The sequence below is a fragment of the Antechinus flavipes genome, chromosome 4, assembly GCF_016432865.1.
Source record: "Antechinus flavipes isolate AdamAnt ecotype Samford, QLD, Australia chromosome 4, AdamAnt_v2, whole genome shotgun sequence".
Taxonomy (NCBI): Eukaryota; Metazoa; Chordata; class Mammalia; order Dasyuromorphia; family Dasyuridae; genus Antechinus; species Antechinus flavipes.
In genome coordinates, this window is record NC_067401.1 from 481,449,463 (window position 1) to 481,467,332 (window position 17,870).

Below are 17,870 nucleotides of genomic sequence, written 5' to 3' on the forward strand. Positions count from 1 at the left end.
CAGTGTCGGCCCCAGGCCCCCATTTCGTCCCTCTCCGCTTCCCGTCCCAGCTTACCCCCAGGACTATTGTGTACGTAGACCACACGTGTGTGGCGGGACCCAGTTCCACCGATGCAGGAAAATACGCCGACCAGGTCAGAGGGCTGGGAGAAGCCCCGAAGGGTGATGTGGCGAGAGCCATTTCTTGTAGAATGGAGGGGCTGGCGAGGTGGGAAGGCCCGAACGATGCGGTCATCCTTTTCCAGAAGCAGGGGAGGGTCCCAGACATCTGGGCCCCTGCCTGCCCCGGATTCTCCAGATACACAGGTCAGAAAAAAGCGTTGGGGGTCTGTGAGGCGAAGGTCTGCCAGCAGTGTGAGGTCCATAGCTGCCCCTGGGGTTCAAGAGAGGAGACTGACCCCCTGATCCAGGGCCCTTCCTGGCCACATCTAACCCTAACCTCAGACTCTCTGGGCCTCGGGCCCCCATTGGCCCTGGTTATTCGATGGAGCAGGACCCCATGATCCCCACTGTCCCCGTGCCATCCTCAGCTTCTGGGTACAACCCAGCCACATCTGAGCCCCGGAGGGACAGAAAATAGCCTTGAAGTTTGGTTCAGGAGGCACAACTTACCTACTTGGGAGCTGAGAAGGAAGAGGAGGAGGAGAAGGGGGCCGCCTTGGCCCATGGCCCAGGGACGCTGGGGCCAGGTCCTCTCTGGGCCGCCCCCAATTTGCTTCTGGATTCTTGCTGGGCCTCTGGCCGGCTCCCCGTGGTCACAGTTGGTCCAGGTTTCTGCCCATTAGTGTGAACCGGTCCACCGTGTGAGGAGAGTGTGTGTTCTGTGTCAGTGAGCGTCTCTGCCTGGCACTGAGTGTGTGTCCATGGGTGTTTGTGGCTCCGTGTGCGTGTCCTGACGCTGGTGTCTGGCTTGGTGTGTCCGCGGGGCCCCAGGAGGAAATGAGCCAGCTGGGGCTGGGGGTGGTAGTGGTGATGACACTGTGTGTGTGAGGGGGCGGGGAAAGGAAGCTGGGAAGGGAGGGTCGCGAAGCTCAGAACCTGGGGTTCTCCTCCTTTCTCAGGATCCCTCTGTGTCCCCCATAGCTTGAAGGAAGGGGCTTATTTCCCGGGCTGGTTAGGACAACTGGGGGGAACCCCTAAGACAGGGGGCACCATCGTGACCCCCCCCCTGGCTGGCCACCCTGCCCCCTCCCAGCCCTCAGGCAGGAAAAGGAGGAAACAGGCTGGGCTTCCGACCATTCAGGGGGAGGGAAAGGGGCAGGGGCTAGGGCAGGGGGGGAGGAGGGCCATTGTTCTGGACCCGGAGAGGGCGGGCAGTTATATGAAAGCCCGCCTCCCGCGCCTAAGGGGGACGCACTTGGGGTATTCCCGCGAGGGACCCCAGGAGAATCCTCTCTCAGGCCCCTTCCCCTGCACGCCCACGGACACAGACACGCCTGGAACACGGGAGGTGGTCACTAAACATGGGTCCAATAAAGAGAAACCGTCAGCCTCCTTCTAGAAACCCTGCTGGCGTGCCCGTCGTATATGGGCCGGCTCACTGCCCCGGGCAGCTTGCGCCCCGCTGGCTGCGGCTAGGGGAGACAGGGGATTTTGGCCCCGCCCACTTATTTGTGCCCCTCCCCGAGCCGGGTAGGCCCCGCCCCTGAGCCAGGTGCGCCCCGCCCCTCTGGGCCAGGTACATCCCGCCCCTTCAGACCAAGTCCGCCAGGGCCCCTGCCCCTGCCCGTTGGCCCGGAAGCCCAGTTCAGGAGCCGCAGGTACGGCCGCCCGGCGGAGGGAAGGAGAGCCGGTGCTCTCTGGCTCCGGGGAGGGTGAGGAGCCTGAGTGAGCACCCGGGAGTGAGTGGGTCCTCGGGGGCTGGGCGCTCGTGTTTGTGTGTGCACGCGGGCTTCGCCCCGGCGGGGAGGGGCTGTCAGTGTGTGCCGGGGGTGGCTCACTGGGTTAGGGAGTGTGTCTGTGGGCGTACGGACTCGGGGGGCGTCGGCGTGTGTCCTTGTGGGTCCCTCGCTGCAGGTGTGCGGTGGGTGGTGCAAGCGTGTGGGCGGCGGGGCCCGGGCGGGTTGGAGGGGGGCACTGTACCCAGTGACTCCGCTGGGGGTGGGGCTCCCTCGGCACTGACAGCTTTGGGACTCGTATAGTTAGAAATCAGACGCTTCTGAGTTCTTCCCCCGGCACCTGCGGACTCCCGGCTCTCTCCCGTCATCCCCCAGACGGCCACCTTTCTGCTTGTACCTCGGTGTGTCTTCAGTGTGGTCGGGCTGTGCACAGCATGCTGTGGCACAGGAAAGGACCCAGAGCTTGTTGCTGTGTGTGTGTGTGTAGGGGGGGCTGAGCCCCCACCAAAGGCTCTCAGATTCAGAATTTAGTGGAAGGACGACTGTGTTTCAGATGGGATGTCTGTAGGGGCAAAGGGGGCCCTACCATCCCTCCCTTCATCTTTTCCCCAATTCTTCCCAGCACCTCTGCTCTGTACTACCCAAAAAATCCTTTATGGGCTTTCTTCCATACCAGGTGTGGGGTTACAATGACAAGAACAAGCAGTCTTTCCCCTGAGGAGCTTATATTCCATTTGGGGTATAAATAGGGAACTAGCAGATGGCTCGAGGAGGAAGGGAGTGCTAATGAAGGGGTGGGGATCAAGAAGGACTTCCTGTAGAAGGTGGCACCTGAGATAAGCATTGAAGGAAGGGTTCCTAAGAGACAGAGGTGAGGAGGGAGGGCATGCCAGGCATGAGGAACAGCTAGTGTACATAAAAGTACAGAGGTAGGAAGTGGAAAACTGAGACAAGGAAAAAAGTAGACCATTATGGTTGTAAGATGTGATGATGTGTGATAACCATGGAAAAACCGGCTGGACTGCAAAGGGCTTTAAATGACATTTTTCCTCCTTGGAGGCAATAGGGAGCCACTGAAGTTTCATGAGTAGCAGAGTTATATCTGTGCCTTAGGAAGATGATTTTGTCAGCCGTGTGAAGGATGAATTGGAGAGGGAGAGTTGTGGAAACAAGGAGAGTGATTGAAGTTATAATAATAGCTAGCATTTAACGTAAGACTTTGATGTTGTCAAGTGCTTTGCCTCTTTTAACTCATTTGATCCTCACAAGAATCCAGTAGGTTTACTGTAATAGTCAATAAACATTTATTAAGTACCTTTTGTGTGCCAGACACTGCTAAGCAGGATACAAAGGAAGGTTAAACACAGTTCTAGCTCTCCTAATGAAGGAGAAGACAGGCAAAAACTTAACTACATGCAGGATAAATTGGAGATAAATCAGCTAAGGGAAGGCACCAGCATTAAGGGAAATAGGAGAAGCTCCTGTAGAGGGTGGAGTTTTAGCTGAGACTTGAAGAAAGCCACGAGGCACAGTTGAGGAGGAAAAGAGTTTCAGTTCTGGGATGCAACATGAAAATGGGGAGGAGGAGGAGGAGGAGCAAGCAAGCCAGAATCACTGGATCAAAAAGAACATGATGAGGAGGGGGTGGAGATAAGGAGTGAGAAGGTGGAAAGAAATTGGGATTCACAGGACTCTACTAGCTAAACAGGATTTTATACTTGATCCTGGAGGTAATAGGAAGCCACTGGAACTGATTGAATGGAGTGTGAGTGTGTGTGAGATAGTCAGACTTTCACTTTAGGAGATCTTCTTGATAGCTGAGTGTAGGATGGAATGGAATAAAGAGAGAGGCAGGGAGCAGGGAGAACCTCCAGGAGGCTATTCCGGTGGTCTGGAGGGAGGTGATGAAGGACTGCACCACTCCAGAGGGGTGAAACAAACAGGTTACAAAAGTAAAAACGATAGTTTTTTTCCCGCTAATAAGATATAGGGGATGAGACAAGAGGGAAGGGTCTAGGACGACTCCTAGGTTTTAAACCTGGGTGAGTGGAAAGATTGTGGTACCCTTGATGGGAATAGGGAATTTAAGAAGTGAGCATTTGGTTAAGAGGAAGGCAAAGAGTTCACTATTGAACATGGTAAGTTTAAGGTATCTGAGATAATGACGTTTCAAATGTCCAGTAGGCCATTGGAGATGTGAGCCTGGAGGTCAGGAGAGAGGATAGGACTGGACAAATAAGTCTGAAAATCATCTACATAGAGATGATGGAATTTATTGGGAGAAGACAGAATCTGTTCCAGGGCATCATCTTGAAGAACACAGACAGTTAATGGTCTTGATCCTGGATTAAGTTCCAGCAAAAAGAACAGTCAGCCAGGTCGAGGAAGAACCCAGAGAGAACAATATCATAAAAGAGAGAAGAGGGTATCAAGGAGAAGATGGCCACCATTGGCACCAAAGGCTACAAGCAAGGTCAAAAAGGATGAGGATTGAGCAAAGGTTTTTAGGAGATCATTGCTAACTTTGGAGGGAGCATTTATAGTTGAAGGATGAGGTCCAAAAACAAACTGTAGAGTGGTAAGAAGAGAATGAGACGAGAAGTGGAGGCATTGATTGTAGATGGCCTTTTCAAGTAATTTAACCACAAAAAGGAAAAGAAACATAGAAGGATAACTAGAAAGGATGGCTGGATCAAATGAGAGTTTTTTGAGTATGGGGGAGTCATGGGCATTTATGTCTGCACGATGGAAACAAGCAGGAGACAGGGAGAGATTGAAGATAAGTGAAAGAATGGGGATGACAGAGAGGGCAACCTGCTGAAGAAGATGGGATGGAAGAATTTGCCATGGCAAGGAGAAGGGCCACCTCTTTGTGCGAGATGGATGAAGGCAGAAATAACGGTAGAAGGCATTTGAAAAGGAAGGAGAAGAAGGCACCTACTCTGTGCCTACATAACGTATAGCTAATAAGTGTCTGAGGCTGGATTTGAACCAAGGGCTTTCCAACTCTAGTCCTGACACTCTATCCACTGAGCTGTTTGCCTCAGGAGTGATGTGAGATAAAGAGAAAGGTCTTATGGAATGATCTGAAATTTTTTTCAGTGAAATATGAGGTCAGATTCCGAGAGAGGAGGATGGGGGCAGGAGCAGCTTTCTGGGAGATTTGAAGAGGGATTAAAAGGTTTGGAAGAGCAACTGTAGAGGATAGGATAGAAAATTGATTAGGGAGGTGTGAAAGGATTGCTTTTGCCCCAGTGAGAGCCCAGGGGAGGTATGTGACACAAATTTCTAGTGGATCCTATCCATAGAGTTTTGTGATTTTTCTTCAGTTTGGTTCAGCAGAATGTGGGTAGAGGTGGTTAGTAGTAGGTGGTGGGGATAATTAAAGACTGAGGCTTGGCAAGGCAAGTTTGGTGACAGGGTAAGAGAGTGGAGGGGTGAGCCTCAATATGGGGAAGAAAGGAGAGTGTAGCTAGAGGGGAGGAGATGGTCTGGAACAGATTGGATTGGAGGAGACGGACAACAAAGAACAAGATTTGGGGTTGCAAGGCTTTAGGGAGAGATGGAATAACAACAGACTGTGATCAAATAAAGGAATTTCAGAACTCATTACACGGAGGTGGTGCATTTATAAGGGATGGCAAGATTGTGGCTATGACCTTTGCGTGTGGCCGAGATGGGGTGGAGGAAAAAGCCACGTGAAATCAGTAAGTTGGGAGAAAGATTTTGAGCGGTTTCAATATGTATGTTGAAGTTTCCTAGTAGGAAAGCAGGTGCTAAGGAAGAAAGAAAGGTTGTGGGCTAAGGATTGAATTCTGAGGAAGAAAGGAATATGTCTGGAGGTCGACAGGCAGCGATCGCCAGGATTTTGATAGGGTGATAGATAGCTACAGGCTGAATAAACCTCCAACAGGACTACCTGCCATGGTGGCAGAGGGAGAAGCTGGAAGTGGTAATAAATAGGAATATTCTGATTTTTCCACTAATATGTGAACTGGGGGATTGAGTAAAAGTATAATCAGTGCCGGAAAGGGAATTCAGAGAGGCTGTGTCATCAAAAGGGAAATAGATCTCAATGAGAGATGAAAGAGTGGGAAAGGAAAAGACTTAAGATGAAAGCAAATTTGTTACTTATAAAACAGGAATTTCAGAAGGCACAGTGGGAGGCACAGACTGCTCTTAGAGTGGGAATTGTAGGTGAAGCTTTTTGGGGTGGGAATAAGGGATTAGGCAGAGGAGGGCAGAGAATGGTATTTGAATGGTGAGAGCAGAGAGTTTGGAATCACTGGCATGGGGAAGATGTGATTCAGAGCAGGGCAGCTGGTTAATCATGTGATGAAGATTTGAATAGTAGAAAAGAGGGAACAGATGAGAACCTGTGGAGGTAGAAACAGATTTATTGACTAGTTAGATGTGTATGTGTGCCCTTATGTGTAAGTGAGTGTGTGTGTGTGTGTGTGTGTGTGTGTGTGTGTTGTGTGCTGCTGAGGATGTGAGCAATCGAGGATGAGGTGGAAAATATGGGAGATAAGAACAGAGACAGGGAGTTTAAGGAAAAGTTCCTATTCTTTCCAAACAGATTCTGATCTGGATCTCTTCCTTCTCTCCTCTCTAGATTCTTCAGACCTGAAGATTCAGTTTTCTCCACAATTCTTGTAACCCCCTCCAGGCTGTGGGTCAAAGGGATACCTGAGTTCTGTGGCCTCCTAAGATCCAGTGAAGGAAGGAGGCAGCCTCAGGACCATGACAGAAGCAAACACCAGTGAGTGCAGTTGTGGGAGTGGCAGAGGCTGTGGGTACTACTATGCAGATTTGTCTTGTTTCCTGAGGTTACCACCCCTACTCTGCAGTGGTCAAGGGATCTGAGAGGAGCCGGGGAGCAAGCAGATCCCTTTTCAGAGCCTTAATATTGTCTGGTTTTCCTGGGCTGGCCTCCCTTAATTCTCCTTAGCTTGGTCTTGACCATAGCCCTTTCTCTGATGCCCTTCTTCCTTTCTTCTCTCTGCCCTTGACTTTTCCTTTCGGCAGATCTCCCCCACTGCCCAAGGTCCAGGGCTGGCTGCATTTCTGGGGGATGCTTTTCAGTCTGTGTTTTTGTCTCTGCAGCAAGTCCAGAGTCTTTAATGACTTCTGCTGAACCAGAGGCAGGGACTGGGGCTGGGACCACTGCCTGGCCTGCTCTGGTAGGGGTGATCCTCGCAGCCGTGCTGCTCTCTCTTCTTATCGCTCTGGCTGCCAAGTGCCACGTCTGCCACCAGCACCGCGCCAGCTATGGACACCGTCCGCTCTCTGGGTCAGGGAAGAGTGTTACTTTTGGGCTACCACCCGATGATGATAAGGATGACGACGGCTTCATTGAGGACAACTACATCCAGCCAGAGGCTGAGGAGTCACGGCCAGGAGTCGGCGAGGCTCCATTTTCCCTCTGAGTCAGGCCCCTTTCTCACTGCCGGTTTTCTCCCCTTTACCGTTCCCAGAGTTCCCCAATAAACTCAGACCTAAAGACTGTGTAGACTGTTCTGCCCTGTTGTGGTTGAGGGGGGTGGAAGGGTATGCAGGGGAAAGCAGGGCACAGCGGATACCAAGATAATACAATACAGGCAGGTGTGTTGGAGGCACAACAGAATAGAACAGGGTCAGGGGCCCCTTTGGGTGGTACTCGGCTTCATCATGGCCTCCCTGAAGTTCTGAAAGCGCTCCTTCATCACTCTTTCCCCCTACCCTAGCCCTGGCCAGAAGGGTAATACTCCTCTTCAGACCTCAGAGAACAGAAGGGTCCCTGTTCACTGCGCCCAGCCCGGATTCCTGGGTCTCATCCACAAGAGGAGGGATCTCTGTCATGAGAAAGTGAAGTCTCGAATCCATTGGGATGATGAGTTTACAATGTAACTTGTAACTTTAGTTACGTCAGTTACTAATGTAGGTAGCGATCACAGGACCACTGAATTAGTGCTGAAGGGCCCTGGGAGTCAGAACCAACCTTTTATTTCACAATTGAGGAAACTGAAGTAGTTACATGGCTACTAAGTATCAGAGGCAGAACTGGAACCCAGGCTCCAATCTGTCCCTGGCTTGTTAGGTGAGATCCTTGTGAAGACCTTGTTGCTCTTCGGCTCTGCTAAGACTAGTCAACAGCCCACTTCTCTCCATCCAGGGAGCCCTGATTGTTGCAGTGGGAATCCTCTTTTGGCACGGCTTGGGGGCTGCTGTGGTCTCTTCTAGCTCGGAGCTTCAGGAGTCTGGCCCTCCCTTTTCTGGATGAAGCCCTGCTGGGTGTTCCTGGTCATAGTTTCTCTCAGCACTCATGAATCACATCTTTGAGATGTCCAAGATTTTCCCCAGGACTCAAAGGGCAGCTCTCTGGCCCAGATTTGGGAAACTCCAACCTCTTTCTTCCTATTTAAAAGAATAGGGACTAGTGCTCTAATGCCTTTTCCATTCCTGAAGGGCTTTCTTTTCTTTAAAAATTTTCTTCTTAATGAAAACTTTTTTTATATTTATTTTTTTTTCTTGAAGGGCTTTCAAAGGTACTGGCAGTGGTTTCAACTCCCAAGGATAGAATCCAGGACCAAGCACCGAGTTATTCTGTTTTGTTTTGTACTTTCCAGGCCCAAAATCACTTATTAGCATAGAAACCAGAAGCAAAAATAGGGCTGGGAAGCTCTAAAATTTCCCTTTTGTTAGTTGACATTCCCCCATCCCCCTATAGAAGTGGGGGGAAAAAGCAATTAAGGGCTGCCCCAGGGCAGAAGCAGCTGGCATCTCACTGCTTTCAGGGTGTCCTCACTGCCTACAGATGAGGAGGAGAGTTGCTGGACACCTTGTCCTTGGACTCTGAGTACCCGGCTCAGCCTCTGTAGGGGCTATGTAAGGGTACAGAAGGTCATGAACCATCCCACATTTGAGGAGTGCCAATAAAATCTAGTATTCCTCCCCACCTCCAGGATGGAGGAGGGGGGATTGGATCCAGTCTGGCGCAGGCTCCTGTGGAAGGAGCCCCACTTTGAAAGATGAGGGGTAACACAAGATTTCAAAGGCATAGGAAGTGGAGAAGGGACTTGGGCCTTCTGTGGTGCGACCTGTTCCTTCACAGCCAGCCTCAGTCTGACATGACTCTTATAGGACTGGACCAGGCTATGAGATTTACCCTCCACTCCTTCTCACTTTCTCCTCTAAAACATGGCAAGCTCTGCCATGGGATGGAGGCAGCCTGTGTTCCTGAAGGCTACACTGGCAGAAGGTGAGCTCCCAGAAGTCCTGCTAATCCAGGAAGGCTGTGAGAAACATCTCAGCTGGATCTGGGGAACGTGGTGATCTGCTTCAGGTGCAGGGAGTGCCGGTACCGGGACATCACGGGCTGCTGAAGCGCCTGCATTGGCTCTAGCTTCTGAATATGTGCTTTTATGAGCTGAGTTAGCTTAAGAGCTCCCTGTGCATCCTCATGCTTCTTTAGAGAGCTCCTCTGCCTTCCCTCATCACAATCATTTGTGCTGAAACTCTCAGAATGTCCTTCTTGACAGCTTCCTGTCAGCAAACTCTCCCAGTAGAATTTGAGACTGGGGGATCCTTCCTCTCTGCCATTAAATTTACCCTTCCTAAGCCTAGGAAACTATCATCAGATAGCTGGGTTTTTCCAATACCTCTCTATCCGCAGTCTTAAGGATACTAGACTTCCTTTCTCTCAGTCTTCTCATCCCTTCTCCCTCAGCATCCAGTCACAAGAGATCAGCACCAAGACCACAATAGCAGGGCCCTCATCATCTCTTCTACTTTTTGAAGAATGAAGTGGACTTCGAGGCAAGTCCTACCGGCTGCTCTGCTTGGAGAGAAAGCTACAGGGTGGCTTGTGCTCCTGGGGGGCAGCCCCTAGCACAATCCATCCTTGTTGCCTAGGGTTAGGGTTTTGGTGAAATAATGGGGGTTCCTTTTGTGTGGGGGTTGGATTAAATGATGATTGAGATCCCATTTACCTCTCACATCTTCTGATTAATTGAGAATGTCTTTCTAGGGAAAAAAAGAAAAGGAAGAGAATAAGCATTTATGCAGTGCCCACTATATGCCAGGTATTATGTTAGATGCCTTTTAAAGTTATTATTTAATTCTCACACAATCCTGTTGTGTAATGTACTATTATTATAGCCATACAATTGAGGAAACTGAGGCAGAGGTTAAGTTTCTTGCCCAAAGTCACACAGTTAATAACATGTCCAAAGCTGGATCTCAATTGGTCTTCCAGATTCCAGGTTCTATTTCCAGTAAATTTACTTATTTTTAACACACATTGCTTTATGAATCATGTCGGAAGAGAAAAATCAGAGCTAAAGAGAAATACCATGGGAGAGAGAAAAAATCAGAAAAAAGAAGTGAGCATAGAATGTGTTGATTTACCTTCATTCTCCATAGTTCTTTTTCTGGCTGCAGATGGCATTTTCTGTCCAAAGTCTATTGGGATTGCCTTGGATCACTGAACCGCTGAGAAGAACCAAGTCGATGATGGTTGATCATTACACATTCTTGCTTTCATTGTGTACAATGTATTCCTGGTTCTGCATGTTTCGCTCAGCATCAGTTCATGTAAATGTTTCCTGGGCCTTTTAAAAAATCAGTTTGTTCATCATTTTTTATAGAACAATAATATTCCATTACCTTCATATACTATGATTTGTCCAGCCATTCCCCAATAGATGGGCATCCACTCACTTTCCAATTCTTTGCTACCACAGAAAGAGCTGCTATACTTTTGACACATGGGTCCTTTTCCCTTTTTTTGATCTCCTTGGGATACAGACCCTGTAATGGTACTGCTGGGTCAAAGGATATGCACAGTTTGATCGCCCTTTGGGCATTGGTCTCCACAGTGATTGGATCATTCACAACTCCACCAACAATGCGTTAGTGTCCCAACCTTCCCACATTCCCTCCAACATTTATCCTTATCCTTTTTTTTAGCCTTTCTAGAGGTATGAGGTGGCATCTCAGAGTTGTTTTAATTTGCATTTCTCAAATCAATAGTGATTTGGAGCATTTTGTCATATAACTACAGAAGACTTTTATTTCATCATCTGAAAACTGTCCATATCCATTTACCCAGGCCCTATTTCCTTTGGATAAAGCATACTGTCCCAGAGCTGGTCTCATCTTGAAAATAATCTCTCCCAGCCGTCAAGACGCCTGGGAAGTGCTCTTGGTCGCTCTCGGGTTAAGATTTCTCATTACCTTTGTTTAGCTCCAGTTCAGCTCAGCAAATGTACCAGGGCACCGAAGACCCAAAGACACTTGCGAAAGTGCTTTTGTTTGATCCCCAAGAACAGAACTAGGAAACCTGGAGAGACCTGCAGAGGCAGATTTCAGCTCAATGTCATGAGCTATTTTCTTTTTTCTTTTTCTTTTCTTTTCTTTTCTTTTTTTTTTTTTAATATTTTGTTTTATTTTATTTAATAATAACTTTATATTGAAAGAATCCATGCCAGGGTAATTTTTTTACAACATTATCCCTTGCACTCATTTCTGTTCTGATTTTTTCCCTCCCTCCCTCCACCCCCTCCCCTAGATGGCAAGCAGTCCTTTATATGTTAGATATGTTGCAGTATATCCTAGACACAGTATATGTATGCAGGACCGAACAGTTCTCTTGTTGCACAGGGAGAATTGGATTCAGAAGGTAAAAACAACGCGGGAAGAAAAACAAAAATGCAGATAGTTCACATTCGTTTCCCAGTGTTCTTTCTTTGGGTGTAACTGCTTCTGTCCATCATTTATCAATTGAAACTCAGGTCTCTTACGAGCTATTTTCTAATGAGAGGCTAGCTGGCCCAGCCTGCATGGTTCTGGTCTTCCCCATCCCCGAAGGTCTGTTAACTGAGGCTGCTGCCACTGGTATAGACAGAGAGGATTCTTGTTCAGGGTTGGGTTGGACTCAGTGGCCTCAGAGCTGCCATCCAGCTTGGAGGTTTAGGATTCCACGGTTCAGCCTTGCCTCAGGAAGCTAATGTTCCAAGTGCCAGATTCTCCCGTTCATTTACTGACCCGACTCCATGCAATCCTAGGAAGTGGAGGCCGTGGGTTTCCTTGGAAGCATCTCTTTATGAAGGCCCCTCTGTCCAGCACCCTGGATGAACACAGATTCTCTCTAAGCTTCCACGGCCTGGAGGTGAGTCACCAGACTGTACCCTAAAGGCTCATGTGAAGTCAGAATCTGTCTCCTGTAATTCTCTCTCTCCGCCCCCTCATGTCCATCCTTGTTGCCCCCTGTTGCAAATCCATGTGATTAGCCTGTGATAACTAATGTGATATGCCCTTCAAACACTTGTAAGTTCTTCCAAATCTAGGCCAGATCTAATCAGATGAAACTTAGTAGAGAAGAAGCCTCTCCGTGTTAAAAACATTAACTACCTTTGTACAAGGCAAGGGATTAAACAGTACACGTGAAACCGGTCTGGGGGCTTCCCATGGCCTACAAGCTCAGAATGAGTCGGCAGGGTCCTGTGGCAGCCGATAGGGCACGTGGGAGTTAGGGATGCATCCAGTTTCATTCAAACTTCTTGAAGGTCTTGAAGAGGACCATGACATCAAGGAGTAGATTCCATGACATGCAAGTGAATCGGCTTGGATCGGGCCTAAATGGTACAATAGCTCCTATCCTTAATTTAGTGGGTTAAATAGCTCCTCCCCTCAAGGAGCTTATGCTCTGCTGCAGGGGGAGGGAAGGAGCAGACTCTAATATTTTGGAAACAGTGTCCACAGAGGGGAATAAAATCATCCCCCTCCCCTCAGGGGGGATCAGTTCAATTTTGGCCCCCATGTTTTCAGAAGGCTATTGGCCAACTGAAAGAAACACTGAAAGTGGTCGGAAAAGGGAGGTGGAGCGATTGGGTCTGTTTGGTCTAGAGAAAAGAAAACTCAGATGGGACATTAGATCTGGCTCCAAGTATTTGACGGGCTGTCCTGTGGAAGAGGGACGGGCCATTGTTTGACCTTGGAAGGCCAAATGAGCAATGAAAGGATGGGGAAAGAGGAGGGATCGAACCTGGTTAAGGACAACTTTCCCACAATGAGAACTGGCCTAGAGTGAAAGGGGCTCACCTGGAAGCCTGATGGCTTCAAGCAGCCAACTTTGATCCAGGCTGATCCAGGGCTGAGTCAAGTCAACAAGAACTGATGGCTGCCCGCTGGACCCACTGTGCTGTGTGCTAGGGAGACAAGGAAAGGGGAAAAAAGTCTTTTCCCTCAAGATGCTCACAGTCCGGTGGGGGAGACAACATGCAAATAATTGAAAAAGCAGGATTTAGGTAGGCAAGCTGGGGATTATTTCAGAGGGAAAGCACCTATAGTGGGAGATAGGAAATGGGTTCTTGTAAGGTGGTATTTTATCTGGGACACCAAGGAAGCCAGGAAAGCTAGGAATAGATGGGGGTGAAAAGGGAGGACATTCCAGGTATGGAGGAAAGCTGGTAAAAATTCCTAGAACTAGGGATGGAGTGCTTTGTGCCAAGAACAATAAGGAGACCAAAGTCATTGCATTGCAGAATCGATGAGAATTGTCATGAAGGGCCCATCAAAAAGGGAAAAAAATGGGAAAGAAAATGAAAAGCAAGCAAACAATGACAAAAAAAGAGTGAAAATGCTAGGTTGCGGCCCATACTTAGTTCCCACAGTTTCTCTGAGTGTAGATGGCTCTCATCATCACAAGATCATTGGAACTGGCTGGAATCATCTCATTGCTGAAGAGCCACATCTTTCAGAATTGATCCTCATATAGTATTATTGTTGAAATATACAATAATTTCTTGGCCCTGATCATTTCACTCAGCATCAGTTCCTGTAAGTCTCCCCAGGCCTCTCTGAAATCCTCCTGCTGGCCATTTCTTACAGAACAATAATATTCCATAACATTCATATACTACAATTTACTCAGCCATTCCCCCACTGATGGGCATCCACTCAGTTTCCAGTTTCTGGCCACTACAGAAAGGGCTGCCACAAACATTTTGCCCATGTGGGTCCTTTCCCTCCTTTATGACCTCTTTGGGATACAGGCCCAGTAGAGACACTGCTGGATCAATATATACACAGTTTAACAGCCCTTTGGTCATTGCTCCAAATTGCTCTCCAGAATGGCTGGATCAGTTCACAACTCTACGAATTAACAGGACAGGGTTTTGAAAGCGCCATTAGACTGAGCAATTAAGAGATGCTTGATTAGGGAAGGTTAGGAGGGCAGTGACAGGAAGGGGAATGGAGGTGCTTCCTGGAGCAGCTTCTGAAGGAGTCAGCCCCCCAGGCAGGCGAGCGGTGGGATGCTGGCTACCAGCTCTGGGTGGATGGCGGTGCTGAGGAAGGGCGTTCTGGTTCGGAGTCGGAGAGGGGTTAGTCCAGCCTTTAAGCTTTAAGGACTGCCTTTAAGCCAAAGCTTTATCTTGTCAAATCGAGCCGGCTAAATAGCGTGGGATGCTGCTGACAAGCAGAGTCAAGGGGGATAAAGCTGATATGCGTCATTCTGGCTCCAAGCCACGGCAGGAATGCCAAGGCTGCCACAAACAGAACTTTTTTTTTTTTAATCCAGTAGCTGAGCCAGAGGGTCTGGGAAAAACCCACTTTGCCCAAAGAGCAATTTCGTTGCCCGATTCAAGGAGCGGCTTACGGGCAAGCTCAGCAAGTCTGAGCGTGCTCACGTTCCTGACTTCAGAAAACGTTCATGTCAGTCATTTTTAGAGGCTCGTCCAGGGCTCAGGTTAGGGTCCACTACAAAGGGGGGGTTTAAGATGGGGGAGGCTTGTGTGTGTTTATAGGCTGCATGGATGTGGCCAGGAGGCAGGGATTGGAGGGGAAGACTTCATAGCGTGGGTCTGTGACTCCATGTGTGTGTGAGTGTGTGTGAACTTTGGCTGAGGGGGTGGGGAGGCTCCTGCAAAGCCAGAAGGGGCAGGTAAGAAAGAGGGAGAGGGGGCAGCCCCCGGGAGGATGCAGGGCAATCAGGACCAGCGCTGAGAATCTAGTCAGGATTGTATCTGACCCTCACAACCAGCAAAGGAAGTATTGTAGAGGTCATTGAGCCCATTCTAAAGATGGGGAATTCAGTGATGAGATGGAAGCAGTTGGGGTCGAATTCGCACTCAGATCTTCACACGCTGGGCCCCGTGGGAGAGGCAGGGAGGCTCCTGTCAGCCCTGGGCGCTTGGTCAGACACAGAGTTAACATCCCAGACTTCTCAGCTTTGGGCCACTGGGTCTCTGCCCTTTCTTTGTTCCTTGAGCTCCGAAGGAAAATTGCTTTTGGGGAAATTCCACTGGTTCTCTCAGAGCCCAGGAGAAGGCCCAAACGGGCCTGGAAGGGCTCCGTGCCCTTGGAGGGAAGTGAGCACAGGTAATTGGGGGCAGGGCCGGGCCGGCCGGAGCGGGCCGGCCGAGAGGCCCAGGAAACAGAGGGGGAAAGGGAAGGCTGTGGACATTGACCCCACGCTGGCTGGGCGGCACCTTCCGCAGCTTGGGCTCTCTGACTTTCCTGGAGGATAGAGACAGCTGTGGGGGAAGGGACGGGGCCTGGCCCCTCCGCTCAGGCCTGGGCCTGCCTGGGCCTGGAGCTGGAGCTAAATCCCAGACATCCCCCAAGCACAGGAAACTTACAAAGCTCCCCAGTCCCGGTCTCGGGGGGCCTGATAGGATCTCAGACATTCAGTCTGAGAGGGCATGGAGCACCCTCCCAATGATCCCCCCTTTGCCTGGAGGCCAGAATCCAAACCCCTTGATTGAGGAAGCCCTTCTCAGCCTGGCGAGAGCTCACCTTTCCCGGAGGGAGCCCACCTCGCTAGCCATTCTAGTTCCACTGACTGAGCCCACTTCCACTCCTTTGCATTCGCTGCCTCAAAGCTGGATGGCATTTCTTACTCCTGGAAATTTAGTTCCTTGAAGACTTACTCAGATGCAATTCCTACAGGAAACCTTAACCTTTCCACCCCTTCTTTAACCCATAGCCCTCTCTCTTCGGCTCTCCCAACAGTCAGATCTTTGCACAGTCGCTCAGACCCACTGTCCTGGCCCACTGGAATAGCCTCTGGCGGCCCTCTCCCCACTCCAGTCCACATCCATTCATTCACAAAAGTGACTTTCCTAAAACAGTTCTGAGCATGTTATCTCCCTATAGAATAAACTCCAGTGGCTCCCTATTACCTCCAGGAGAAAATACCATCAGTGCTAGCATTTAAAGTCCTTCATAAGCCAGCTTCTTCTCACCTTTCCGGATTCATTAGGCTCCTCTGCCTGTATCCCGGCCTCCAGAAACATAAGCCTCCTTGCTGTTCCTGGAAGAAAACACTTATACTGCAGAATGCTCTCTCCTTGCTCACATTGCCTCCAATTTCCATCAAGAACCAGTTCAAACCTCACCTTTCCCTGCTCTCCACTAAAAGTGCCAACCCCTCAAAACTGGCTGGATATGTGGACATGGTGTTCTCCCCTCTCCCATCTGAGCACGAGACTCTCTTGCACTGGTGTCCCCAGGTTTCAGCACAACGCTGGGCACACAGGAACTGTGAGGGGATTGGAGGGAGGCACAATAAACATCTTCTTCTTTTCCAAAAGAGACTTTTATTCCAGCTAGGAAAGGCAACAGGAAATTGGGGCTGGAGGATATCCCTCTGCTGGAGAGAGAGAGAGAGAGAGAGAGAGAGAGAGAGAGAGAGAGAGAGAGAGAGAGAGAGAAAGAGAGAGAGAGAGAGACAGACAGACAGGGAGAGAGAGAGAGACAGAGAGACAGAGAGAGAAAGACAGAGACAGAGAGAGGGAGAGAGAGAGAGAGAGAGAGAGAGAGAGACAGAGACAGAGAGAGGGAGAGAGAGAGAGAGAGAGAGAGAGAGAGGAGAGAGAGAGAGAGAGAGAAAGAGAGAAGAAGAAGAAGAAGGAGGAGGAGGAGGAGGAGGAGGAGGAGGAGGAAAGAGAGAAGGAGAGAGAGAATATCTGCTCCTGTAAATATTATTAGACTAGGAGATATGATCAAATTCAAACTGACTTTGGATTGCCTTGTTTTGGGGGGAAGGAGAACCCCAAGCTCTATATCCATAATTTGATGCCTTTCCAACCAAATATTAGTTCCATGAGAACTAATTAGCCAAGAGAACCCATTTGTCAAAATAATAGCAGACAGAAATTAGAGAAGGTATATACAAGACAATATAGAAAGAAGATGTTCTGCTTTGAGTTAGACTAAGTTAGTTCAGTTCAACCAAGGGAAAGGGGTCTAGATCTCACTCAGAAAAAGCTCCTCTGGAACCTCTAGTGAGCAAATTGGGAATAGGGACATGATGGAGACCACTGGATCCTCTTGGTCTTCTGAGTCTTTTCCTTCAGCAACCTGAAGCTGGAAGTCAACTAGTTGGATCCCCAGAGAAGACTCTTGCTTAGAGAATCCCAGAGGGGGACTGTCTGAGACCCGAAGCTTTTTCCTCTGGACAACTTCCCACCTGCTCTCACACAGGTTAGGGAATCCACCTCCATCAATAAGGAGAATCCCGTCTCAATGGGCTTTGATTCAGGGGTTCCATTAATAAACACTTATTGGATTGGATTCTATTCAGCTTTCACTCAAAGGCCTCTAGTTTATAATAAGTCTTCAATATACCATACTTTTAGGTTGGCAAGCAAAGATTATTCTCCTTTCTTTACTAATGAGGAAACTGAGGCAGAAAAAGGTCTAGTGGATTGCTCATGATCATATGTCTGCTAAGTGCCAGGGAAGGATCTGAAACCAGGGATTTCCTGGCTTCTTTGTCACATAGCTAAGTGGTGTAGCAGACAGAGCATCACCAGCCTTGGAGCAGAAAGATCTGAGTTCAAATTCGTCTCAGTCCCTCAGTAGCTCTATAATCTTGGCCAAGTCACTAAATCTCTTTCTCAGCCTTAGTTTCCTCATCTATAAATTGGAGATAATAATAGCTTCTTATTCCTCAGGGCTTTTGTGAGGAGAATATTTGGTTTTGTAAATCTTAAATAGCTATGTATAGGGCAGCTAGGTGGCACAGTGGATAGAGCCCCAGCCCTG

At 49.1% G+C, this 17,870-nt stretch overlaps 2 protein-coding genes across 7 annotated transcripts in view; one reads left to right on the forward strand and one right to left on the reverse strand.

The window, feature by feature from the left end:
• TIE1 (tyrosine kinase with immunoglobulin like and EGF like domains 1) overlaps positions 1–1,205 on the reverse strand; it is a 30,172-nt gene extending 28,967 nt beyond the window's left edge. For 2 of the 3 annotated variants that reach the window (XM_051999969.1, XM_051999967.1), the window contains exons 1-2: positions 613–1,205; positions 56–373 (exon numbers count right to left, since the gene is read on the reverse strand). In XM_051999969.1, the coding sequence (XP_051855929.1) occupies positions 56–373; positions 613–667 (373 nt within the window). In that variant the 5' untranslated portion in view covers positions 668–1,205. The remainder of the gene's footprint in view (positions 1–55; positions 374–612) is intronic. The other variant, XM_051999968.1, reaches the window with a different exon arrangement.
• C4H1orf210 (chromosome 4 C1orf210 homolog) lies at positions 51–7,344 on the forward strand. 4 transcript variants are annotated; one of them, XM_051999972.1, is made up of 3 exons: positions 51–134; positions 6,454–6,600; positions 6,945–7,344. In XM_051999972.1, the coding sequence occupies exons 2-3, from the start codon at positions 6,582–6,584 to the stop codon at positions 7,265–7,267; spliced, it is 342 nt and encodes a 113-aa protein (XP_051855932.1). In that variant the 5' UTR covers positions 51–134; positions 6,454–6,581; the 3' UTR covers positions 7,268–7,344. The 4 variants fall into 4 exon arrangements, with proteins under 4 accessions (XP_051855932.1, XP_051855930.1, XP_051855931.1 ...); XM_051999970.1 differs by lacking the exon at positions 51–134 and adding an exon at positions 1,644–1,760; XM_051999971.1 differs by lacking the exon at positions 51–134 and adding an exon at positions 1,720–1,814.
• The last annotated feature ends 10,526 nt before the right edge of the window (positions 7,345–17,870 follow it).